The sequence below is a fragment of the Lynx canadensis genome, chromosome B3 (genome assembly GCF_007474595.2).
Source record: "Lynx canadensis isolate LIC74 chromosome B3, mLynCan4.pri.v2, whole genome shotgun sequence".
In the NCBI taxonomy this organism is placed as follows: Eukaryota; Metazoa; Chordata; class Mammalia; order Carnivora; family Felidae; genus Lynx; species Lynx canadensis.
The window spans coordinates 7235731-7261750 of record NC_044308.2 but is presented as its reverse complement, the minus strand read 5'-3'; the positions used below and the strand labels follow the sequence as shown (position 1 = coordinate 7261750).

General features: G+C 50.0%; 1 protein-coding gene across 5 annotated transcripts in view; it reads right to left on the bottom strand.

Moving 5' to 3' along the window:
- Positions 1–26020, bottom strand: part of NTRK3 (neurotrophic receptor tyrosine kinase 3) — a 380533-nt gene that overhangs the window by 225948 nt on the left and 128565 nt on the right. For 3 of the 5 annotated variants that reach the window (XM_030317425.1, XM_030317428.2, XM_030317429.1), the window contains exons 9-11: positions 21556–21579; positions 20064–20125; positions 18882–18984 (exon numbers count right to left, since the gene is read on the bottom strand). In XM_030317425.1, the coding sequence (XP_030173285.1) occupies positions 18882–18984; positions 20064–20125; positions 21556–21579 (189 nt within the window). The remainder of the gene's footprint in view (positions 1–18881; positions 18985–20063; positions 20126–21555; positions 21580–26020) is intronic. The other 2 variants (XM_030317426.1, XM_032593571.1) reach the window with 1 other exon arrangement.

Here is a 26020-nt window from a genome sequence, read left to right as displayed (position 1 = left end):
GAACCAACTGAGCCACCCAGGTGCCCCCAGTAATTTCTAGATTTTCTATGATGCAGTTATACTCCTTTTATAAAAATAAGTACATAAAATACAAAAAATAAATAAAGGTCCGAGTGTCCAGAGCTTTTGTTGGTCCAGAAGAGCAGAGGCCCCCCCCAGCAGCCCCCCACACACACCAGAATTCTGCCCGCAAGCTTCGCACGCTCACTGAGGAAAGCCAGGCAGAGACAATTAGCAGCTCTGAAAGCCTTCTCTGGCCTCCCTGGCCCAACCGTGGCCCATCCCACACCTGCCAAAAGCAATCACACAGACGGGAGCCCAAGTTCATCCACCAACAGATGGACACATCCAGTTGGGCAGGATAGATAGATACAGCCCACTGTGTGCAAAAACTACTACAGGAAATGGTGAAGTGAAAATATCACATAACCTGAGACCCGAACTCACCGAATCGCGAGCGGTATCATCACGCAGTCCCAGGTGGTGGTGGGAGAGGCCAAACTGGAAGGGGTCAGAACCTGACCAACACGGTGGGGAGGGGCAAGGGACTGGGGAGGTGCCCAAGAACAGACCAGTGGAAAGAGAAGGTGCCACCCTGCAGACGTGGTGGCAGGCAAGTCGTTGCAGGCCTGAGAGGCTAACCATCATGGCGGCAGGAAAATGTGACAGTGCCGCACGGAGAGAGATCCCAGCTGGTGGTGCCCAGCCCCACAGCTGATAGAGGGCCTGGCAGACCAGGGATTCCAATCTGGAAAAGGTGACGAGACTCCACGTTCTGTGAGATACATCTCTCTTACACTTGGTCCCCGTTAAGGACATGAACATGTGCCATCTGCACCCACCCCCCCGGTGTCTAGACTTGTGCCTCCCACACAGAAAAGATCCTCCACTGGACCCGCGGAATGGGAGATGTCCCCAGATTCACTCCTGCCATTCAGAGAAGCCAAGTAGGAGTCAGGAAGGAGGAGCTACTGGCCCCCACCTGCCAGGTGTTCAATCTACCCTGGGCTCTTGTACACACACAGCATAAAAGAAAGCTCACTGCCCATCCCACCCAAACTCTGACCTCTCATGACCCAGGCCTGGTGACCTCAGAGGAAAAACTAATTCGCGCAGTGGATGCTCCTCTCCATCCTCCCTACTCTGTGCTCCCTCTGATCTACCCTGTTCTCCCACTCCAACCCAATGGATAGAATTACAGAATGGTACGACCAGGAGGGACCATGAAAGCCACATGGCCCAAATCCTACTATGGAGCACAAAAGGGAAGTTCCTAAGATGTCCAATGATAAATCCGAGTACAGCCAGAGCTAACCCCCAGATTCCTGAATCATTCCAGGACACCTCCCCAAGCGAAAATTACAAAGGTCAGAACACAGACGTGGGTCCTTCGCTGGAAGCTAGAGCCTTGCTCAGCCAAGTGTGGCTAGGATCGGCCTCACCTGGGAGCTCACGAGAAACGCAGACTCTCAGGGCCTATCTGGGACCTATCACGTCAGGATCTGCATCTTTAACCAGATTCCTGAGTGCTGTCTGTGCACAATAAAGTCTGAGATGCTCTGACCTACAGAATTCCCCCTCTGATCCACCTGTGCTGTCAGGCAAGAAGGAGCCCCTCCCTCTCTGTGCCCAGCCCACCCCTCACTTCTCCCCAGCCCCACAGAGGGCCTGGAAATGAATGGCAATAAAACACAGAACAACAACAATGCTCCCATTTCCAGTCAGCGAATGCTTCTCCCCTCATCCACGGGGAGCCTTTGTGAGGCGCTTAAATCTCTCCGTTAAGCAAACAGCACGACCGACCGCACATGGAAGAACAGGTGGCAGATGACTGGTGAGGGCCCCGAAGAGCAGCAAGCGGGCTGGGCCATTAAACACTGCAGGTGGACAGGTGTGGCAGCCGGCCCCCACGCGGAGGCACAGAGCGGGGGAATGGAAACCGGGTGCTCAGCCGGCCACCTTGCGGAAGGAGGGCAAGCACCTCGCACAGGTAGGAGGGGAGAAAGCGACCTGAGCGAAAGGACGGTACCCCAGCCCCACACTCCTCTCTCCATCCTTCGCCCTTAAGTCAGCCGATGCCTGACATTGACCAAGTACACTCATCCTTCCTGAAGGTCACAGAAGAAACAGGGACAGTAATTCGTGTATCACAAGTTGGCAGTGAAAACAAGAGGAGAACATGTAGACACAGTGCCAGGCACAGTGCCTGACACACAGTAGGGACCCAATAAATGAGAGCTTTCCCTCCCATCTCCTTACGTCCCAAAGGGTGCGTGCTAAGTAGGAAGGAGGCTGGGGAGGCCACTGGGAACCTGACTTCGCCAGTCGGGCCGGCCACTGAAACTTTTTAAGAGATCCCCAGGTGATGCTAAGGTAGGACCAAGGCTGCAAACCACAGCCCTAAGAGGACCTGTGGATTACCCGCAGCGTTATCTGAATGCAGCCACAGTCGTAGTATTTCTCCCCTCGCTACTTAATTGAGGGACTACTACATGGCCAGGGACCAAGTGAATAGCTTTATATACACCTAAAGCATTCATTAACTGGGGAGGCAGAAGCTCAGGATAGTTAATAAGTTGCCGTAAGTGCCACGGCCTCCCAGCAGCAGCCCCCAGACTCGACCCCAGGCCCATCTGACTCTCTGCCATAACGTGCACCAGGAGCACGCCGGGGAAGAAACCGCACTGGTGTGAACACAAGAAGAAGCCGGACAGGTGGTGTGAACACAAGAGTCAGTCGGACGGGTGGTCCAATGCAGCACAGGCTGTGGGGGAAAGGAAGAGACACTGAGGGAGAAGGAGGGCCACTTAAACACCGGGTCATCTCAGGGAAAGGAGTTCCATCCTAGCGTCTGCCCGTGCGGGGGACACCCTGGGGGTGGGAGGAGGGACACAATGCCTGGGAAGAGAATATCCCCACCTCCGTCTCACTGGTAATCAACAGGCATTGAAAGAAATGCCCCCAGATCACACTCCCCATCACAGTAGTAACAAAACCACGGGGGTGCTGGTGATCCAGGGAGGAGCTCCAGTCCGGCCCTTTGGGTGCAGAGCCCAAGGTGGTCAGAGGACGTTCGTGTACCCATCTGTCAGACGGCATTAATAATGCGGGGCGCGCAAGCCCAACAAGTCTCCCAGGAGAGGCATTCACCAAACACGCCTTCGAGGACGGTGCAAGGTGCTACAGAAGGAAGGTGCATGGGGCTATAAAAGCCAGTCACGGGTGCACCGTCCCCCGCTCAGGGTGACCAAGGCAGGCCTCCTGGGACAACGCAGTCCAGGCAGACTGCAGTCTCGGGGAGCACGGAACAGTGCGGGGGCAGAGGAAAGTCCCCAGGGGCAAACAGTGGAAATCCTGCGGCAAGATGAGGCTGGGCCCACCACACACCTCCAGAAGCACTTCTGGTAAGAGCAGGGGGAAGCCTGGAATTTCTGGACACGGAACGAGACACAAGCAAATCTCCACCGCCCAGTGTGGCTCTGCAGCTTTGCAGTGTGGGACAAAGTACCGGGGAGCCTGGAATGGAGGGCTGGCAGCAAAGACAGAGGGGGCAGCTCCCAGAGCTATTTGGGAAACGACAGCCACAAGACGGGGGCTGCACCAGAGCAGGCGCAGGTAGAGGGGTGGGGACTGGCAGAGGAGAGATACACGTCGAGAATGAATGACCCTTAAATCTCTGGCTCACAGGACAGTTCGCTGAGATACAAGTGACAGGGGAGGGAGGCCACCCCCGAGCATGGTTTGGGGTACGCTGGCCGAGGCTGCTGGTTCTCACCTGTCTCAGCTACATCTCTGAACCTGAGCCAAGCCCCCAGGTGGCATCTGGAAATGGGGTTTCTGCCGGAGTGTGCTATGTGGGTTTCGGGAGTCATTGTGGAGAGAAGCAGGAAGACAGAGCAGGAAGGAGTGGGGGGGCAGGGATTAAAGGGCCAGAACCAGCACCACAAAGGGCCCCCATTGGCCTGCATCCCAGTGTCTACGTGACGCAGGATAACTTATTGACTGTTAGCGTGGGGCGTTTGCCACTGGTCTGTGAGCAGGCAGGAGGCGCTCAGATGATGGAGGCAAGTAAAGACCCTGTGAAGGGTCTGTCAAGGGCTTCCTGCAGCTTCTCAGGCTGGGAATCACCATGGCTCCCAGCAGCCCTGGAGCCCTTTCCATTCTGACTTTAAATCGACCAAGAGCACACAGCTTTGGAGTCAGACAGACCCAATGACCCTACTACTGACCTGCCAGAATCCCAGCCTTCTCATCTGTAGCAAATGGGATGATCATGTCAACTTCAGAGGAAGGCTGTCAGAATGATGACAGTGACTGTATAATTAGCTACTGTTTGGTTGAGCAGTTACTCTGCTCCGGGTCTTGGATTCTACGTTCTGGTTCCTGTTCTATGTAAATGATTGAAGCTAATTCGATGAGGAAGCCAAGCCTGCAAGGTTTCACATCATGAAGCCACGTCTCAAGGCCAACCAGGCTCTCAAAACGTGGTAGCTCTTGGTATTCTCAGCAGGTTCTGACCCACCCACATCGCTGCCTGGCAGAGCCATCAGGCTGAACCACCAGGCTCAGAGCCAAGCCGAGTCCCCAGCTGAGGGGCTTTTGCTTCCTTCCCCTGGAGTCAGCGAGGTGGCTGAGGCTCAGGCAGGCTGGGGTGGGGAAAAGCGAGGAGGGAAGAAATAGCCCGGACAGCCGAACATTGCCACTCTAGCTCAGACCCACCTTAGATGGGTGGGGTGCAAGCTTATCTCCATGGGCTCCAAGTGGGGAAAACGTTGGCCACCTGGAACCTCGAGCAATCATCACAGGAAGGCCACAACAAAGTCTCCCGATGCCCACAGGGCCTGGAGACCCCAGGAGTGCTCAGGACCCCCTCGGCTGAGGCACAGAAGGATCCTAGGACTTGCACCACCATCAAGTGCTGGGCCATGGCTACTCCTCCTTGGCTTGGGAGCTTAGAGACACGTGGGGACACCGGATCTCCTGGGAACAGGTTTTGAAATTATTCTTCCCCAAAGCCTGGAGAGAAACTGGACTGTCACACTACAACCTTCATACTCTTCGGCTTTGCATTCAAGCAAACCTGCCATCACTAACGATGTGATCTTGGGCTAATAATCACTTCATCTCTTCAACTGCCTTGGCGGGATAATACGGGTAATAGCTACCATGCAGAGTTGTTTTAAGGTTTCACTTGTGTCTGAAAAGTGTCTGGCATATAATAAACACTTTATTAATGGTCACTATAATATGACCTGCTTCTTCAAATAGAAGGAGCTCTTGGAAAGCTCTCCCATCTTCTGATTAATTTTAGGGTCCCCTGTCAACCTACGTCAGGGGTCTGAAATGAGGGCCTTATTTATTTTGTAAATAAAGTTTTATTGGGACACAGCCAAGCCCATTCATTTGCATGTTGTCTATGGCTGTTTTCCTGCTACAACAGCAGAGTTTGAGCGATTGCAACAGAAACCATATGGCCAGCAAAGTCTAAAATATTTACTATCTGGCCTTTTTATTAAAAAAAAAAAAAAAATGAAGAAGAAGAAGAAGTTTGCCAATTTCTGATTACAATAAAGTTTCCAAACATTAATGAGCACCATAATCACTCAGGGTGTTTTTCTAAGAATAGAGATTCCTAAGACCTAGCACCACAATACTGGACTCAGGAGATGTGGCCCAGGAAATCTGCATTTTCATCAGTCCCCACCACCATCAAGGATTCTGATGCACACTGGAAGGAGCCCTGGTCTGTGCAGTCAGTAATCCTAAGTGACACCAGAGCCCACGATGTCCCCTTGAAGGGGCAGATGGAGCCTCGGTGGGGAGTGAGTCAGCACTCTGCCTCCAGTAAAGGAGTGCAGCCTTCCCCCCAAGCAGCTTCCTGCTTCGTTTTGTTTTAAGGTTCAGTGCAGAATACTTGGAAGACAAAGAAAACAAAAATCACAGAAAATGAAATAAAAAAGCATCCATAATCCCACCATCCAAAAATAACTACTGTTTCCATTCTGATCTAACTATATGCTCCGGGTATTTTTCCTAGGTATCTATGTGAAAATACTTCCCCTTTATTTTAAGGGAAAAACACAATGAGAAACCTGCTTGCAGTCTTTACTCACTTAGAAATGAACTGTTAACTTTTTCAGGTCAACAAATATTGCTTTAAAGTATCATTTTTTTTTAAATATGTACCTGTAAAAAAAAAAAAAAAGGAACGCAGTAAATATATTCACGCATCAAATGATCATACCGTGCACCTTAAACTTACACAATGTTATACATCAACTATATCTTAATAAAGCTGGAAAAAAGGAAAAAAAAAAAAAAAAAAGGACACAGTAGATCTCTCTGAGCTGATATGGAAGGATCCCAAGGATAGACTGTTGGCAAAAATAACATGGTGCAAAACAGTCGATTAAGCGTCCGACTTTGGCTCAGGTCATGATCTCACGGTTTGTGGGTTCGAGCCCCGCATCGGGCTCTGTGCTGACGGCTCAGAGCCTGGAGCCTGCTTAGGATTCTGTGTCTCCCTCTCTCTCTCTGACCCTCGCCCGTTCATGCTGTGTCTCTCTCTCTCAAAAAATAAATAAACGTTAAAAAAAAAAATACACGCTGACGTCTGTATAAAAGTAGTGGGGGAAACATCGATCCTGGCACAGCACCGACTATCTCTGGAAGGGTATGCAAGAACCCCTCACAGTGGTGACTCCAGGAGCAGAAAATCAGGCAGACACTGATACTTGTCACGACGCTATCTTCTGTGCTACTGGGCTTTCTTACTATTTGCATGTATATCCTTTGAGAAATATTAAAAATCTACTTTCGAAAACTGTCTTTCTTAAATGTCTGCATTGAATTCCATCATAGGCGTGGACCCCAATGTGCTTAACTGGCCATTTGTCGCTAGACGCTTAAGCAATTCTCACTCCGTCTGGCTGACTGTGGCAGTCACAGTGGAACGAAGGTCCACACACGTAAATGCGGGTGGCCGTTTGTGGGGATTACCGTCGGTTAAATTCTCAGAAGTGGAATTACTCGGACGTGGGCCTCTCGCGATTTTAGCCTTTTAATGAAAACGCCAGGCCACCTTCCAGAATGGCTGCCCCCAATCCACACGCTCAGCAACAGCAGACGTGTGCGTCCACTTCCCCATCTTCTTAAATGGTCCTAATTTCTGCTCGTGCTTCTCTTCGGAAGTCCGCACGCCCCACACGGAGCCAGATCGGGCAGGCATTTCGCCCCCACGAAGCAAGCCCGGGCGGGGGCTGGTGCTGCTGGAGCCATTTCCACCAGTAACGGCTAATAAAAGCGCTCAACCCCTGCTTGCTCTTCCTAGAGGCCGAGCCAACAATGGGGTGCCCTCGGCACCCCCTCCACTGGTCCAAGGCCAATCTGCCAAACTCCACTTATTTGGAAGGAGTCACTCTGAAAAGCGGTTCCTAGAACCATTCAGGCACCCTCCTCAGGGCTTCGTGTCAGGCCCTGCTGGCAGACGGACAGACACTGGCATTCTTCTCCCCTGCCTGGAACAGGTCTGCATGGCTGCTACAGCACAGAGGCCCCTTTGAATTCAGGATGCCTGTCAGGTAGACAGGCTTGGCATTTCTGGGACTGGTGGGGAAAACAGAAAAAACTGTTCCAGTCTTTGGCCGACGACATGCAATTGTTATTCCGCAGTGAACTGGAGGGCAGGCCAGGCATCCTGTGCAAATATGGACAGGACGGAGCAGCAGGACGGAGGAGAAGGCAAGTCCAGCCTCCAGCAGGCAGCCTGGGCGGGCACCAACTGAACCCACGGGGCCTCCTCCCCCAACGGCCCTACCCTGACCCAGTCCGGGGCCTGCCAGTCCAAGCTTCTCCCGTCTCGTGTAGCGCCCAGCACCGCACTCGAGATCAGCCGTGGGAGGAGGAGCAAACAGGACACACGAGCTTCTAGAAGAGGAGAGGAACCCTGGGCTGGGAACGCCAGCCTGCCAACTGACCACTGGCCTCTCGGGGGCCCTGCCCCAGGCCCTCGTCAAAGGGGACATCAGTGGCAACTGACCTCGCACCTGTCCTGGAGATAAGTGGATGTGGCAGCAGGCCTCACAAGCACCTCTGCATGGAACGAGGTGGCAGTTTGGTTTGAACCAGGGAAGTCGCTACAGAAACTGCCCTAGGAAACACGAGAAGCTGATGGACCCGAACAGGGGAACACTGAAATGCCGCAGGAGCACAGGCACACCTCAGGGGCGCCTGGGGGGCTCAGTCAGTTCAACGTTGGGCTCTTGACTTCAGCTCAGGTCACGATCTCACAGTCCGTGAGTTCCAGCCCTGCGTCGGACTCTGCGTTGATGGTGTGGAGCCCGCTTGGGATTCTCTCTCCCCCTCTCTCTCTGTTCCTCCCCCTCTCTCTCTGTTCCTCCCCCGCTTGTGTTCTCTCTCTCTCAAAAGAAACAAACTTAAGGGAACAAAAAAAAGCGCAGGTACGCCTCAGAGATACTGCGGGTTCAGTTCCAGACCACTGCAACAATGTGCAACCAGCAATAAAGTGAGTCAAATTAATGTTCTGGTTCCCCAGTGCGTAGAAAAGTTATGTTTACGCTACACTATAGTGGGCAATAGTACAATGTCTAATAATGTATATACCTAAATTAAAAAGTATTTTATGGATAAAACATGCTAACCTTCATCTGAGTTCTCAGGGAGTCATAATGACCAATCACAAGTTACCAAAACAAATATAATCACAAAAATGCCTGAAATACTGTGAGAATTACCAAAACGTGACAACGGAGACATAAAGTGGGCAAACCCCATTGGAAAAATGGCATTGGTAGGATTGTTTGACGTGAAGGTTACCACAAACCTTCAATCTGCAAAAAAATATGCAGCATCTGTGTGGAGCACGATAAAATGAGGCGTGCCTGTGTTGGTTAGATTTTGTAGTCTTTCTGTCACGTTACTCCAGCCAAGAGAGTAAGCCTCAGAGGTTGGCTAGCGTTGGTAAAGGCCCACAGGATGAAATGGAAAACAGAGATGGGACCTAAGTCCCAGGTCATAGACCTGAGGTTTTCCCCAGTGGCTTTTAGTCCCTTGTATGGGCCTAAGTCCCTAGAAGTATAGGTCACAGAGCTGTCTCTGGAAGCATCTCAAAAATGCGGACTCTCAACACTTCTCTAGGCCCGATTAATCAGAATCTGCATTTTCAGGGCACCTGGATGGCTCAGTAGGTTAAACGTCTGACTCTTGATTTCGGCTCAGGTCATAATCATATGGTCCGTGAGTTCAAGCCCCACATTGGGTTCTGCGCTGACAGTGTGGAACATGCTTGGGATCCTCTCTCTCCCTCTTTCTCTGCCCCTCCCCTGCTGCCTCACTCATTCTCACTCACTCTCTCTCTCTCTCTCTCTCTCTCTCTCAAAATAAATAAACATTAAAAAAAAAAAAGAATCTTCATTTTCACAGGATCCCCAGCATCTCCCCACCAAGGTTCATTCGCACAGGAGAGTCTGAGAAAGGCTGGCGGTATTATCACCCGTTATTTCTCGACAAGTGTAAGAGAATAGTTCCTAAACTCAGTGAGCATCAGAATGCTGGAGAGACTGCTTGTCCCCTGCTTCACTCCCAGTTCTGACCCAGTGGGTGTGGGGCGAATCCCAGGCATCTGCACGTCTAACAAGCTCCCAAGTGATCAGATCAGCCGGTCCGTAGACAGCACACAGAGCCAGCAGCAAGTGAAATAGACGACTGCATCTTGGACCCGGACACCACTGGTTCTCCACCTTGGCCGCACAAGTTAAATCCAAAAAGCGTGCCTGTGCCTGGTGTTCACCTCTGGGTTCTGATTTAATGGGTCTGAGGTGCAGCCTGGGCTGAGGGATTTATGTAATTTCACTCGGTGATTGGAATGTCCAGCTAAGATTGAGAACCACAGATTGAAGTGACCTCATTTAACACCTGGTCTTCCTACCTCCCGGTCACATGATGTTGGGTAAGCCAGCCATTCTGAGCAGATTTCTCATCCTCAGAACGGGAGGAATAGCTACCTCTGAAGACGATTTGTAAGATACAGTAGGCATTTGGTACACAGGAAGTACTCAACGTATGTTCATCGCCTCCCATTCTCTCTCCCTGCTATGTTAGAAGTGAAAAGGGTGTGCCTGGGTGGCTCAGTGGGTTAAGCGTCTGACTCTGGATTTTGGCTCAGGTCACGATTTCACAGTTCGTGGGTTCGACCCCCGTGTTGGGCTCGGTGCAGACAGTGCCGAGCCTGCTTGGTATTCTCTCCCTCTCTCTCTGTCCCTCTTCCCCTCTCAATCTCTCTCTCAAAATAAATAAACAAACTTTAAAAAAAAAAAAAAGAAAAGAAAAATCAGCTAATATTCTTCTCTTTTACCCCAAATCCCAGCCACTCTGGAAAAAGGAAGCACAGAAATATGTTTTCTTCAACACCATTCAAGGAAAGATAAAGTCACTAGGGCCTGCATTCGGGGAGCAGAGCTGGCTTCACGGGCCTGCACCCCGACTCCATGCCCAGGAAAGCCCCGCGCTTGGGGCAGAAAGCTCTACTGTAGCCGCCTTGAAATTCTAATGCTTTTTGAACATCTTGCACTGGGTCCCACCAATTAGGGAGCCAATCCTGTCAAGGGGGAAGCTAGTGAGGCTGGTACGGGGATGCCAGCAAATCCCTTCTGGCTTACGGAAGCAGGCTTAATACAAGAGAAAAGAATACAGGGGCTTGTACCAGGGTGATTTGGGGAATCTCTCTCTAAATGTACTAGGGTATCGAGGAAGGGAGAAGACTATGCTGTTAACCCTCTGTGTGAAAGAACCAGGAAGAGCCCCGGCCGACCAGAGGTTCCTCTTCCTCTCCTCTCGAAGCTTGGGGCCGGAGCGGGCAGCGGACTCACCTGGTCCCTGAGCCACAGCTGGACAGAGGACACCATTCCCTCTGCAGCACGCTGCTCTGTCACCCCATGCGGCTCACCCCCATGATGGGCGCGCGGCGCGGAGGGCAGGGGAGGGAGAAGGAACGGTGGCCGGGGATCTGCAGCAGTTGGCTGGTTTGTTACTGTTCACCGCGTGTGGTTTTTCTCCCCTTGTCCAAAAGCGTGTTTCCCGATCAACAGTTGTTTTGATCTCTTTGCTCTGCTGCCTGTGGTCTGGAGGGCGGACCTCCGGACACCCCAAAGCCTTCTGCAGTTCACGGGAGAACAGACTGCATAAACACAGGGCTCAGGCAGCGCTGCCACGTGGAAGTTTCTCATTAGCTACAGTCCACGGTCACTCTTCCTCTGGGCAAGTGAAAGCCTCTAGGACGCACAGGAGACGCAGACACGGAAAGAATGCTCCACGAGAAGGTGGAGGCTTCTGCTGCAACTTGATTTTGAGGGGGGGCAAAACCATGTTGGACAAAGTAGACTGTGAGAAAGTCCAGGTTGGCAACCGCCACCCATTCTGGTTTCCGTCCTGGTCCCGTGATACAGGAGGACGTCTGGATCGGTGAGAAAGTATGTCACCGGAACTCTAGATGAATAATAAAATACTGAAAATTGGTGAATTTTTCAAGAGTAAAAATTAGTATAGATTTGACTTTATTCCCAGTTTTTAAAAAAATCCCTTTGGCTAACTCATATCCTGATATATTTTTCTTAGGTGTGAAACTTCTGTGAGGGCCAGTGTTTGTCCAAAAGCCTGTTTACACCTACAGGAATGTGTAAGGCATGTGACTGTCAACTGTCACATGCGTCCTAGGGGACAAAAGGCGGAGAACTTGTACACCGAGGTGTCGAAGGATGTTAACCCTGCGGGAACCAGTTTGAAGAACATGGATTAAAAAGAACTGTATCTTACTGCCAAAAGTCAAGGGAGTCAGAGAGGCAATCGCTCTAGCTATGGAGCCAAACATACTGGCCACGCTTGGCCCTACTGAACGGGACGCAGGACCCTGCCAAGAACAGCCAGCTAGCAGGTAACGACAGAGGAAAAACATTTCGTAGCAGACTCTATCTCCAGGGATTTCCTTTTTCAAATACGAGACTCGGCACCAGAGAGCAGCCGGTTCCCTGGAGCCCTGACAGAGGCACGGAGCAGTCCCCAGTCCAAAGATGACCCATGGCGACGGCGCAGGGTCTTCTAGAACCGTTCGCCTCACACCCGCAAAACCCTCACGAACACGGGGCAGCAGAGGAGTGCTAAAAAAAAACACACGCTGCCTCCCAGCCTTCTTCTCGAAGCTCTGGGCACCACGTCCTAGAATTCAGTCACCAAGTGCGGTGAGACTTCATCTGCAGCCAGGAACTCGCAATGAAGTCCAAGCAGAGGAAGAGAAGCAGAAGGCTCCTGGATTCAATTACTTTACGTCCTGCCTGCAGATTGGCCACATACCTAACCTATTTAACAAGAACTTGAGCAGATGTTGGGAGTGTTCTTGGGGGTAGAAGGGTCTGTCGAGGAGCCCAACAGGAGAGAAAGGGCAAGAAACGTTTGTTAGCAGAGTACAAGGAACTAGGATAACAACACAGGAAATGAATCCAAAAACTACTCTCAAAATTATGTTCAAAGAACCACTGTCCACCAGGAATCCCGAGCCAGGAATCCCTAGTACAGGACCATTGCAATGGTCCAAGGTTCCTTCCTCCCTGGGATACCTCAACTCAGAGGAGGAAATGGAAAAAGAAGTCAAGAAAGAAAAATAAGCAAGAAGGAAGGATGAATGTATTCGAGGAAGTCAGGAAACCCAAGTCCTTTACCCGGTTTCGCTTTTGCCTTGCACTGCTCTTGGCTTCTGATTCAGTTACAGAGAGGTCAGACGGTGCATTTCTCAGGGCAGAAGAAGCTATCCTTTCAGTGGCACCAACAGCATGCTCACCTATGGTCCACATGGCGTTCCGATAGTCCCAGAATTCTGCTATCTCCACACCACTCTCCTGACATCAATTCCCTGGCGGTGTGCTCACAACTGGGCACACACGGACCCTCTAGCCCAGCTGAGGAAGAAATGATGCCAGCAGGAGCATCGAACCTGAGGAGACCAAGAGCCCTCCCAGCCCCACCTCCACCTAGCCGGAAGAAGTCTTTCTTGGTGCAATGCTCCAAGGCTAGAAAACAGCTCAGAAATGATGCCTTTCCAGGTCCAACCATCCCCCTTCACCAACAGGTTAACCAGAGGGATAATAAGACCATTCGACACAAGCCCCAACCCCCCGATATGTTTTGGCAGGAGCCAGCCCCTCCAAATCAAGACTCTGGCAGGATTCTACAATCCACTCAGAAGACAGTTACCATCTGTTTATGGAAAGAATGTTAATAACCCCCAATCATCATCAAATAGGCAACCACTTTACTTTAAGCACCTATTAACGGACGCTAATTCACAATGGAACGGTCCTGGAGTGCCCATCCACAGGCACCAGCACTCATCCAACCATTAGGATAAACGGAAAGCGTAGGCTGATGAGGCACTTGAGGTATTACCGGAAGCCCCGGCAACAGCGCTAGCCTACCTTCCTCCCCAGCCTTCCGGTTTCCGCTGCCCTGTTGTGAGGTCTCCAACACGTCCAGAAAGAAACGCAGGAAGTCCCCTTAGCCAGGGAAGCAGGACTCTCCCATCAGCCCCCAACCTTCCCCCAGGCCAGGTGTGCCCCAGCGTGAGAAAAGTAGATTAACAAGAGGCATTGCTGAAAACCCCACTCAAGTGAGACACATTCAAAGACAAAGCCTTGGAAGAACTGGGTTGATCTCCGAGTTCATCTCCCGGACCCTCCCAGGCTCTCTGCACACACCACGCACGTGGGAAGTAGGGCCAGCGCTGTCCTAAGATAGCTGTGCATTCAGCAGGTTACTACACTTCCCTGTTCTGTCTCCTGACCTGCACAATGGGGATATTCACCTAGTAAGTCTAAGGTTTGTTTCGGCTCTAAGAAACCAGTATTCTGTCTCTTTGATGGGAGTTAAGAGGAAGTCAAACAGTATGAACTACACCACTACAGCGTCCCTGGTCTAGAAGTGTGTAAGGACTTGGAAGGTAGCCATGAGGGAAGAGGCCAAATACTGGCTACAAAAACCCACACACTTGCTTCTTTCTCTGTTAAATAACTAGGATACCGTCTATGAAAACTACAGGACCTATTTTACTATTTCAAGACACACGTGCATCATTTATTTGATCATTTTTCTAACAACCATATGAAATGAAGATGGCAGGTGCACTGTGGATGTTCATCATGGGGAGGCCAAGACCAAGGAGTTAGGTCATTCCCTGGCCATGAAAAGTGGTTGGGGCTGTGAGCCGGGAGTCCTAAACCCAACTCGGCCTAACCACACCCTGAATCCAGAGCACAACACTTCCTTTTCTGAGCCACAGCTCCTTCGTCCATAAATGCAGACACCATTAAGCACCACAGATCACAGCCATGGTCTTCTGATGTCCAGTTTAAAAATATTTTGGGAAAGGGAGGTTGGTGTAAACTCTCAACCATGTCATTTCCAGGCCCAGGACGCACTGGCACAATACAATTAGTTGTTAAAATACTGAAATGTTTGTATATGTTTACCTCCCAGTACATGGCCCTTGCCCTGCCTCTCCCAACCATCCCAGGATCCAGCAATCCAAGAGTTAAACCCTGGCACAGCAGGGAGCCTCCAGGTCCCTGCCCCTGCTGGGGATGGGGGAGGGCACCCCCTTCTGTTCTGAAGGCCAGTTCCCAAAGCAAACTACACCAAACACTTAAACAATCACCCCCCACTGCTCTAAGGTCACACTGGGCTTCAGCAACAGCCCAAGGAAACCCCCACTGCTCTAGCTCAGAATCATTTCAAAACCTTCCTGATTCCAAGAGATGCGCTCCCACCCGAATGTGACCCTTCCTCAAGCCAGTGCTGATGAACAAGATGTCAGGTGATCAAAGTAAAGAGGTGTCTGGGGTGCCTGGGTGGCTCAGTCAGTTAACTGTCTGACTCTGGATTCGGGTTCAGGTCATGATCTCACGGCTCATGAGCTCCAGCTCAGTGTTGTGCTCTGCGTTGACAGCACAGGAGCCTGCTTGGGATTCTCTCTCTCCTCCCCAAATGCGTGCACACTATCAAAATAAACAAACTTTAAACACACACACAATGTGTTTTATAAATGTACGCACATATATGCACACATAAATCCACACATGTATGCGTGTGCATACTTTCTCGTATACGGTATATATTGGTTTATATCACATACTGTACGTGATCACTCGTGGGTGTGTTATAGTCTTTCATCGTGCCGGTTAAAACTATTTTGGCACAAGTTCTCTTGTCCAAATTAAGTTTATTAATAAGATCGATGTAAGAAATATATACACTTTCATTTTCTAGATGTCTATGGGTGCAATTCGTGACCCGTAAAAGAACAAACAAAATACATCTGCATATGTGTACATACACACAGAAGTGTAAAATGAACTGGTTGCCAACCTGGCCACTCGCATCACCATGGGGTGGAGGCAGCCTGCAGGGTGTGAGCTGGTGGGGGAGAGGGTCAAAGGGGGGAGGGCAGGTGCTCAGAGACAGCAGAGAAAGAGAGGTAGAGACACAAGGAGAGGGAGAAACACAGTGGACTGAAGGACACACACGAAGCCCAGGTTGGTGGCTGTCCATGGGGACACTCCTTGGTCCCACGGCCTTGGGCATGGGACCAGAGGCGAGAGCTAAAGCAAATTTCGTTGGTCAGCAATGTCTCCTCCCTTTATTCTAAGAATAAAACATTACATGCGAATATAAAAACAAAACAGTAAAAGTTACTTATTCTGAGTGGTCAGAATACGAGTATTTGTTATACCAACCTTCACATTTCTGTATTTTTTCTTATTTCTCAAAAGGAAGAAAGCCTCGTCCACACAATGTGTTCCGGGCCCTCAGGTGTGGACACTGGGTATTATTTCTGAGTTTCCCCCATTATCCCCACTCTATCTCCCACTGCCCTGACACCTCCAATTGCCAAAGTCGCCCTTATTAGCCCATTACTGAGTTATACACACGCTGTGCTTTCTTTTATGATTAACTATACGGTCATCTATTTCAAGTTCAACAAGCATTTGTCAGATATTGTGCGAACTTTCAGGCATCCCGGGCCGAGTGATCTGTGGTTTCTGGTCCAGCAGGACAGTCAGATGATGTGTGTGCCAAGGAATGACAAGGCACTGGGATTAGTACAGAATAAAAGCATCCTTACTAAATACTGTGTGTGACAAAGGAGGGCATGACTGAGTCAAGAGAACGGCCCTTCTTAGAAGGACAATAAAAGGAGCCAGGAAAGGCTTATACATAAAGAAAAGAAGGGGGGGAGGGGCGCCTGGGTGGCGCAGTCGGTTAAGCGTCCGACTTCAGCCAGGTCGCGATCTCGCGATCCGTGAGTTCGAGCCCCGCGTCAGGCTCTGGGCTGATGGCTCAGAGCCTGGAGCCTGTTTCCGATTCTGTGTCTCCCTCTCTCTCTGCCCCTCCCCCATTCATGCTCTGTCTCTCTCTGTCCCAAAAATAAATAAACGTTGAAAAAAAATTCTTTAAAAAAAAAAGAAAAGAAGGAAAGAAGGGGGGAAATTACAGCCCCAGAGCCCCTTTTATATGCCAATTACACGTAAATCTCAACACTCAGCAATCCAATAAGGCAAGAGATGCTGCAAGGGGTTAAGTAACTGCTAAAAACAACGAGCAATTAAATGGCATCTGCAGAGTCTGACTGAGATTTGAACATTCAAAGCTGAGCATGGGGTGGATATCAAGAGGTGGAGTGGGGAGCTCCTGGTACCCACACCTTCACGCTCTTTCCCAGACTGGGATGCCTACTAGCAACAAAAGATCAGGGTGTATGCAGCCCGGGGCATCTACTCACTCATCCTAAAATGGGGCCAAACCCAAGTAATCAGGAGTAATGAGAGCAGAGACATGCAGGCTTAATCCTCAACAAGGTCAGCCTGGGACCCACCCCCACATCTGGCCTCCAAGTACAGCCTACCTTCCTCAGGCTACCTGGCTCTCAAGTAGGGGACACGCCCCCTCCCACCTATGGGGACGTGTTCTCCTGGGCCATCCAGGGCCAAGGAGGCAGCTCAGCCCGGGAGAGGGGAGCGGGGGCTGAGAGAGAGGCTCCGAGGACAGCTGAGGGGAAGGCACCGCCCTGGATGCTGCCTAATCCATCCGACATGGGGACACACTGTTCCAGAAACCGGATGACAATTAATAGGAAAAATCTGCTCTCTCAGTGCTGCCAAGCATGTCACAGGGTCTCAGCTGGTGGCGTGCCTCCGCGGCGAGGAGCAGAAATGCCCCATTCTTCCCTTTGGTCAAGGCCCTGATGTCTTCTCAGGTGGAAGGAGAAACAGCTAGGAAGAAGGTTCCTCCCATGATCGGAAAACTTTGCACAAGCAACAGTCTATGCAGGGGCCCCAAAGCCAGGGGCCTGAGGGTTACACCAAGATCGAAGGCTCGGGGCTCACTCAGTGCTTTTCATCCTCCACCTCTGTGAAGCCCTGTCTGGCACAGGGGAGCACGCACAGATGAAGCATCTCCAATCAAGGTGCCTCCCAGTGGTCTGATCATGCTGAAGTCATGGGGCTTTGGGTCAAACTCCCATCCCCTCTTTATAACTGGCCTGCACACGTATTTCTCCGGGTCAAAATATTTCGTATGATTCAAGAAAACCTGGCTTGCCTCACTGTGACCTGTTCGGCTTAATCAAGAACGGAAAGAGAGTACAGAGGCAGGGAGCTTCTAAGAAGCCCGTAGTCTGCCCTCCTCTTTTCCATCTTTCTATTTTTCTATAGGTATCTTTTGCTGAGTATCAGCATTCTCAACTTTTGGGGGAGTCACAGGATATTTTGAGAGTGTAACAGAAGAGGGGGACTAGTTCCGTTCCAAACCCCCTGCGACCCCACCGCCACGTACACTCAAACATGTGCATGAGTTCAGGGGACCACAGTCCCTGGAGATCTCATTCTTGTGCCCTCCTTCAGTCCCAGAGTCCCGAGGTCAGGACCCTCACCACAGATACCAGTTCATGTGTAGAAGCTGCAGAAATTCATCTCTGTGGATGCCATACTCTCACCAGAAAGCCCCAACCTGGATCCTAGCTAGCAACCTGCCAGCTTGTTGGACCTTTTCATCATCTTTCCCTACCTACCTTTCGTCTGACACCAGCCATAAAAGGAAACCCCAGAGGGGAAGAGGTCCTGAAATTCAAGTTTCTGCTTGAGAACTGGTACCCAGCCTCCCTGGAGCCATCTGGTCTGATCCATCCCTGGGACTGGGCAGATGGATGCTAATTCACCGTGTTAACCCCTTTTGTGCCACTCCCCCACCCTGAGCCTTGGTGGAAAAGCCTCAGCGCACAGCCCACCCTGGCCATAACAGGCTGAGTCCTCGGCGTTGTGGAAGCTGGCCAGCAGATTCAGCAACCATGTTGATCTTGGCATCCGTTCCGGGACCCTGTGTAGAGCTACGTGCGGAAATGCCATTGCACGGGCAACCTCCCAAAGCCAGGGTCCACCGCCCCACATCTAGCCGTGCTGGTACCTTCTCATCCCAAATCCAAGGCAAGTGTGGCGAGAGAGAAACCAAGTTACTCCAACAGGGAGTCCTTTTTCTTACCAACGGCCTTCACAAACTACCCTCACGCAGCAGCCCAGCTATGCAATGCTTCCGGCAATCACGGCAAAACCAGGCAGCCCACAGTCTGGCCCCCGCAGACACCAACACAGCTTCCAATCCATCACTACCAATAATAAGGTGTAGACAGGCGTCTCCACCAGGACCACTTAAGCACACTACCAGACAGGCCCTCCTGGAGAGCGAAGGGAGAATTAAAACAGCATCTTTTGATCAAAAGGAACCACGGTTCCCCCACGAGACCCTTGCAAATGAAAATCCCACCTTACCCTTCATTCCAAATTTGGACCGTCGACCGTACTTGTTGATCATGATGAAGAGAACCACCAACAGGACGCAGGCAAAAGCAGCAAGTCCAACAGCTATGGATACCTGGAGGGGCCAAAAGCAGGCGGTTGAGAACAGTCACGGGAAACCCACATGCGCCCAAATGAAAGCGGTCCCACCGCAGGCACAGCTGCAGCCCATTCAGGACTTTGTAAAGACTTGAGTGAAGTCTTTAGAAGCAGTAATTCATGAGACGTTCAGCACATTAAAAGAAAATTAATTCCGCAACTGGATGAGAGAACATTCCATGATTCAGCCTCTCATCTGGGAGCCATCATCCGCAGTGCAAGGGCGGTTTCAGAGGGGTTTGTCTATTGTTTGTTGTCGTTTGTTTTTGTTTTGTTTTTTTTTTAAGTTTATTTATTTCGAAAGACAGAGAGGGAGAGAAAGGAGCACAAGCAGGGAAGGGGCAGAGAGAGAGGTAAAGAGAGAATCCCAAGCAGGCTCTATAATGCCCGCCCAGAATCCAAGGTGGGGCTTGAACTCATGAACTGTGAGATCATAACCTGAGCTGAAATCCAGAGTCAGACACTTAACCGACTGAGCCACTCAGGTGCCCCTGTTTGTTATTTTAATGAACAACAACAACAACAAAAAAAAGCAAAAAACAAACAAACAAAAAACTCTGTACCTTCACACTGACATTCTTTACAGAATATTCTTATCCAGAACGTTCTAGGAGATCTGGACTCCAAAAAAGCCCCCTTTGCTCTCCTCCCCAGAGAAATCTCTGGCTCTGAGAGTCAGGCAGGGGAGGTGGGGGGCTTCAAAAACCCACCCAAGGATACGCTTTGAGCAACTTCGACTTTCGTAGGAGACTTGTGTGGCTAGCGTCCCCTTCAAATCAGGCCCATCCAGGCTCCTAACAGAGCGGGGATTTTCAAACCGTTCTCTTCCGAGCCCTAGGGCCTACAGCGGATCCTCAAAGACTTCCTCAAACAATGACTTATTCTCATCAAACAAGGCAGGTCTCAAACACCTGAAAGGAGGTCATTCATCACAGTTTTGTTCTTTTCTCTGCTGTACACACAGGCTCCAAGCAAGGTAAAACGTCAGCTACTAAAACGAAGTCTGAAAACAACTTCCTTAGTGACCACCTTCCCCTTGATCAAAAAGTGACTCACCCCAAAAGTGTCTTCCTCCGGTTTGTGGGTCACAGTGATGGGCGTGGGGCTCACATCGTAGACTGAAAACCAAACAGAAGAGGAGGAGGAGGTTGGCTCTCACTGGTCTCAGCCACAGTCCCCGCCCGAATCGCAAGGACCCCTCAGGATTTCCTGCTGGAGAACATCCCCTTCAAGCCAGACGCTGACTGTCGGACCTCCTCAGGCTTTCCAGGAGTCCCCAGGGACCAGGCCCCTTCGGCTGCCTAGCTGGTGCTGACAGCTCAAGGGCAAACTCTGCAAGGAATAAAGTACCCTCACTGCCATCCCCCTGCCCCCATTCCAGAACAAGTAATGTCACCTGGGCCACGTGGGCCATGAACTATTAGGTACAAAGGGGTAGAAAAAAATGGTTTGGGATCCCGGCCAGGGTCTGCATTGGGCACATTTGGTGGTGATGGCAGCTGGTGCTGATGCTCAGCTACCCTCTGTTGTGGGCTCTCCTGCTCCTGTCCCGGGCTCCCCAGTGCCCCTCTCTCTCTCTTTACTCCTCAGCAAGACCCAGGAGGCCCGCGGCTCCAAGAACAGCCCAGTGTCCACTCCCCTACCGCAGAGGTCAGGACAATGGTAGCTCAGGGTAAGACGCAAGAAGGTCCATCTGACCAGGAGGCACCACCTCTTCCCAGCAAAGCCTGGACGGGAAGCCAAGTGTCCATTTGTCCTCTGTCTCAAATCACCTCCTGGCCACGAAACGGCCCCAATTCAGAAATCTCTGGAGGGACATTCTGTGAGATGACAAGTCCTCTCAGACCAAGGACAAATAAAGGAATCACAGACGATCTTCACGTCTGTGCCGAACAGTAAGGGGTGCGCTCGGTAGGACTGTCCACTATCTCAGCCCACACACAGGGCAGAAATGAGTGCCCGCTGCTCTCCCACAGGGGACAAAACGAAAAGCAATAAATACAGGTTTCCCCACAGCCCATGAGCAAAACACCACATTCTTTTAGGATTGTCTAGTCCTAGCCCCAAACTGCTTATAAACTGAGCCTCGATAATTCCACTTGAGGACACACAAGCCTATCAGGAGAGCTTGTAAATCACTCACAAGGTAAGTCCCAGCCAGAGTCCGGGGTCCTCAGAGCAGGTGAGGAACACAGGTCTAGAGGCTCCCCGTTCTCTCCACAAGAACAGGGTTGACCAACAGGGGTCTTACCCGGGAATATGAAACCCCACATCCCTCCTTCCCATCCAGGCAGGGAGACCCACAACAGGCTCAGACCTCCGAGAACTCCCTGGGGGAAACTGAGGCCAAGAGCCCAAGAGGTGTGCACCTGGAGCTTCCTAAGAGGTATTTCTACTCTCCGGCTGACCTTCACAATTCACTCAGATGCTCTCAGCTGCCAGGGGTCTGGGGGTGGCCGTGGAATAGGAAAGAGGGCTAGGTGGATTCAATAATTACTGAAAGTATCAGAATGAATGAGTTCCAAAGCAGAAAGTAAAGCAGACTTACTAGAGACAAAGTTATCCGTGCTCTCTGCAAAAAAGACAAAGAGATAATTAACAAGTGTAATAAAAACCAGAACAGATGCACTCTAGCTTCCTAATAGCTGCGACCTCCCCCATTCGCCATGATTCCCCCGTCACCCGGCAACTGAAAACTAAAATCCTTGGCATATCCACCCCTCCTCCACACTACACAACCCCTTCAGGAGGTGGTCTTCCAAGTGGGAAGGAAGGAGAGAGAAAGCTCCTAGCTTCGAGGGAGGTGGCCTGGCCCACCTGGGGCCTATGAGATGGAAAATTAAAACGAGACACAACGTCTCACCCACGGTGCTCCGTCCTTCGGGTACCCAGAGTGCTGGGGGTGTTGGTGGTACCTCAGAGCCAAGAAGAAATGCTGCACGGGCGGGCTTCCCCCGACCTTCCCTGAAAATGCCAGCAGCTATGACCCCAAGACTGAATCCTCAAACTGACACGTGGAGTTTATTCTGGCAGGTCCCGGAGACGTTCCTGGGAATCCCTCTGTGACCCTGCCCGACCCCCGGACGAAAATGTGCTACTGGACCTTTGCCTCTAGAAATGGCTCGCCTAACAGTGGAAGCTCATCATTATTAGACACTGATTATGAGCCAGGGGCTGAGCTACGTGCTCTACGTCACACATCGCCCGATCCTTACAAGGATCCTAGCAGGTGGAGAGCACTATTCCCGTTTAACAGAAACAGAAACAAGCTCACAGAGGTTAAGGAAGGAACCGCATCTCACTCATCCAAGAGGGCACAGAAGGAGCTGAATTCAAATCCAAGTCTGAGCTCGTAACCACTCTATCAGAGATTCTCAAATTCTAGCAGGGAATAGGACCATCTAGGGCGTGGGCACTATCTTTCTCCAATCAAAGGAATGAGGGCTTCCTGGAGAAATGCATCATTTCAGGCCTGGGTCAGAAGAAGCATAAGATGTACCTGGAATATCTCATAGTACTGGAAAGTAAGAAAGTGCTCCAAGTTAATGGGGGCACGGGAAAAGAACACAGGAGCCAAGGTGAAGGAGCTTCCAATGACCAAATTTGGGACAGTTTAAGCAATAATATAAATAAAGGCAGTCATGGATTGTTATGGGCTGAATTCTATCCACCCAAAATCCATACGGTTGAGATCCTAATCTCCAGTTCTTCAGAACATGACTGCACGGAGAGACAGGGTCTTTAAAGAGGTAATTAAGTTAAAACAAAGTCATTAGGGTGGAAGCTAATCCAGTACGGCTGGTGTCCTTCTGAGAGAGGATATGAGGACACAGACACACATGGAAGGAAGACCACGTAGAGATACAGAAAGAAAACACCCATCTGCGGGCGCCTGGGGGGCTCAGGCGGGTGAGCGTCCAACTTCGGCTCAGGTCATTATCTCGTGGTTCGTGGGTTCAAGCCCTGCGTCGGGCTCTGTGCTGACAGCTCAGAGCCTGGGCCTGCTTCGGATTCTGTGTGTCCCTCTCTCTGTGTGTCCCTCCCTGCTTCGTGCACGGTCTCTGTCTCTCAAAAATAAATAAACGTTAAAAAAAAATTAAAGAGAAAAAAAGAAGACACCTGTCTGCAAGCCAAGGAAGAGAGAGGCCTCAGACGGCATCAACCTTGTGGACACCTAACCTCCAGGCTTGGGAGGAAATAAATGTCTCTTGTTTAAGCCATCCAGTCTGTGATACTCTCTTATGGTAGCCCAAGCAAACTATATGCATCATAAGTCATAGGACAAAATAAATACCCATGAGTCCATACCAATATAAATAAATAACTGAATGAATGGGGAGGAAGAGAAAGCTCTTCCTTACAGTAGAATTCCACTTAATAAATACAGAAGGAATGACGGAATTAGAAAAATTACCACTGACAAATAACCACTGTTAATAACCGTTTCAGGCAAGAATGCTAAAATTAATGTGTGAATGCATGATAAGAAACAAGACATTTACAAAGTTTCAAAATATTATACTCGTTTAGTTACAAAGGGAGAAAAAAATCACTTTGCAGGGCGCCCGGGTGGCTCAGACGATTAATCATCTGACTTCAGCTCACGCCATGATCTCATGGTTCCTAGGTTCGAGCCCTGCGTCGGGTTCCGGGCTGATCGCTCAGAGCCTGGAGCCTGCTTTGGATTCTGTGTCTCCCTCCCTACCTCTCTCTCTCTCTCTCTCTCTCTCTCAAATATTTTTAAAAAAGCAAAACAAAAGCAAAAACTTTGTTTAAATAATAAAAAAATCACTTTGCAGTGGAGAACCATAGCAGACACGATGTCGACCAAGTTAATGTCACCGGTAATAAGAAGTATAGATGTGCCCTCTGATATGATGTCCTGAAAGGACACAGCATCATTTCTGTGGTGTTCGTGCCAAAAAATGCATTAACCCATATTTAATTGGGAGACGAGAGCAGACAAACCCAAAGTGTGGGGAAGCCCACAAAATAACTAGTGACTATTCTTCAAAAGTGTCCAGCTCAGGAAAGACAAAGACAGACTGAGGAACCTAGAGACTGAAAGAGAATAAGGTGACGTAGCATTACGTGCAGCGTTATGACCCTGCTTTGGGCCCTAGAGAAAAACGGGCACCAGTGGACAAAAATAAAGAATAAAGTCTGTAGACGGGATAGCAGTGTCGGTGTTAATATCCTGCTTCTGCACAAGGGATTGTGTTTATGTAAGATGCTAACATTTGGGGAAGCTGGGTGATGGGTACAAGGAGGTTCTTTGTACTGTTTTGTTACTTTTGGGGGTAAATCTTAAACTGTTTCAAAATGAAGAGTTAAAAGTCTTAAAAAAATTTTTTTCCAAAAAATATATATATATATTTTTAATAGACCTAGATTACTGGTCCTCACCCCAGAGATTCTGAGTCAGGAAGTTTGGGGGAGGTCTTGCCAATTTGCATTTCTACCAACTTTTCAGATGATTCTGATGCTGCTGGTCCCTCTGAGAACCACTGCATTATATTACATCTACTCCTGCCCCAAGCCTACCACACCCTGAAAAAATAAGAACAACTCATTCACTTATTCATTCATTCATTCACTGGCTAAGTCCTCACCGTCATTATAATTATGGCTCATTAAGCATACACCAGCAAATCTTCTTCTCTACCTGTGGAGAAAGTGATGCTTTCTGTGAAGGAGTCTAGAGAAAGTCCTATTTGTAGTGAATGTACCATTAACAGATGGCTTGCATTATCACCAATAGTGAAACCATAGAAAGAGCCCGAATGTCCATCGACTGATGAATGGATAAAGATGATGTGGTATGGCTATCACTCAGCCATCAAAAAGAATGAAATCTTAACCATCTGCAGTGACATGGATGGAGCTAGAAATGTATTATGCTAAGTGAAATAAGTCAATCAAAGAAAGACAAATGCCATATGATTTCACTCGTATGTGGGATTTAAGAAACAAAACAGATGAGCGCATGGGAAGGGGGGGAAAGAGAATAGAGCAAAGCAAACCACAAGAGACTGTTACTGACAAAGAACAAGCTGAGGGCCGATGGAGGGAGGTGGGTGGGGGGTGGGCTGGGCGGGTGATGGGGATTAAGGGAGGCACTTGTGATGAGCACTGGGTGTTGTATTTAAGTGATAAGTCACTGATTTCTACTCTGGAAACCAATATTGCACTGTACGTTAACTAACTAGAACTTAAATTAACATACATATATGTATGATACATATAACATATATGCTGCATATACATATGATTAATATATATATTATATATACATATGAAAATAAACGGCCTGTCTGTTGTCCATTTTGCACCATTTGAGGCAGACCAAGGGAGCTTTCTCCAAATTCCTGAGCCTGCCCATCATGCTACCACCTTTTCTGAATTGCACGTAACCAAATGCCTGATTTGTGGGAAGGATGGAGGAGAAGGGGTTCTACCCTTGGTTTCAGAGCCTGAGGAAAGAGAGGTGCCAGATCAATTCATAATTAACACCGATCTGCTTATTTCTCACAAGCCTCCCATTTATTAGAGAATAGTCCCAGGTCAGCCGAATGTTTTGGCCACATCTGTGAACCCCGCAATCTCCCAATCAGCCTCTGTGCTTAGCTCCCTTGCTGGAGCCTAGGAACATTCTCCCGTCCAGGAAGCACGTGAGCCTCGGAACAGGGAGACTTCATGGGTCTCCTCTAACCTGGAATTTTGCACTGGAAGAGGACAGCTGTACCAGGAGTGGTCCTCACCTCTGACCCCACCAGCAGCCGGGAAGATGACCGTCTGAGCGTGACCGCGGCAGGCATGGGCATGTGTGCAACGCTCTCCCAGTCCCAGACTGCACCCCCTCCAGTCCCAAATCGTGTCAAGAAGAGCCTTGCAGGGAAAGCCGACAAGGCCCAGAGAAGGGAGAAGGGAGGCAGCAGCCTGCATCCAAAGAGCCGGACGGAGACTTGTTGGCGAGAACAGACGCCCCAGCTTCAGCTGGAAGAAGGGAGCGG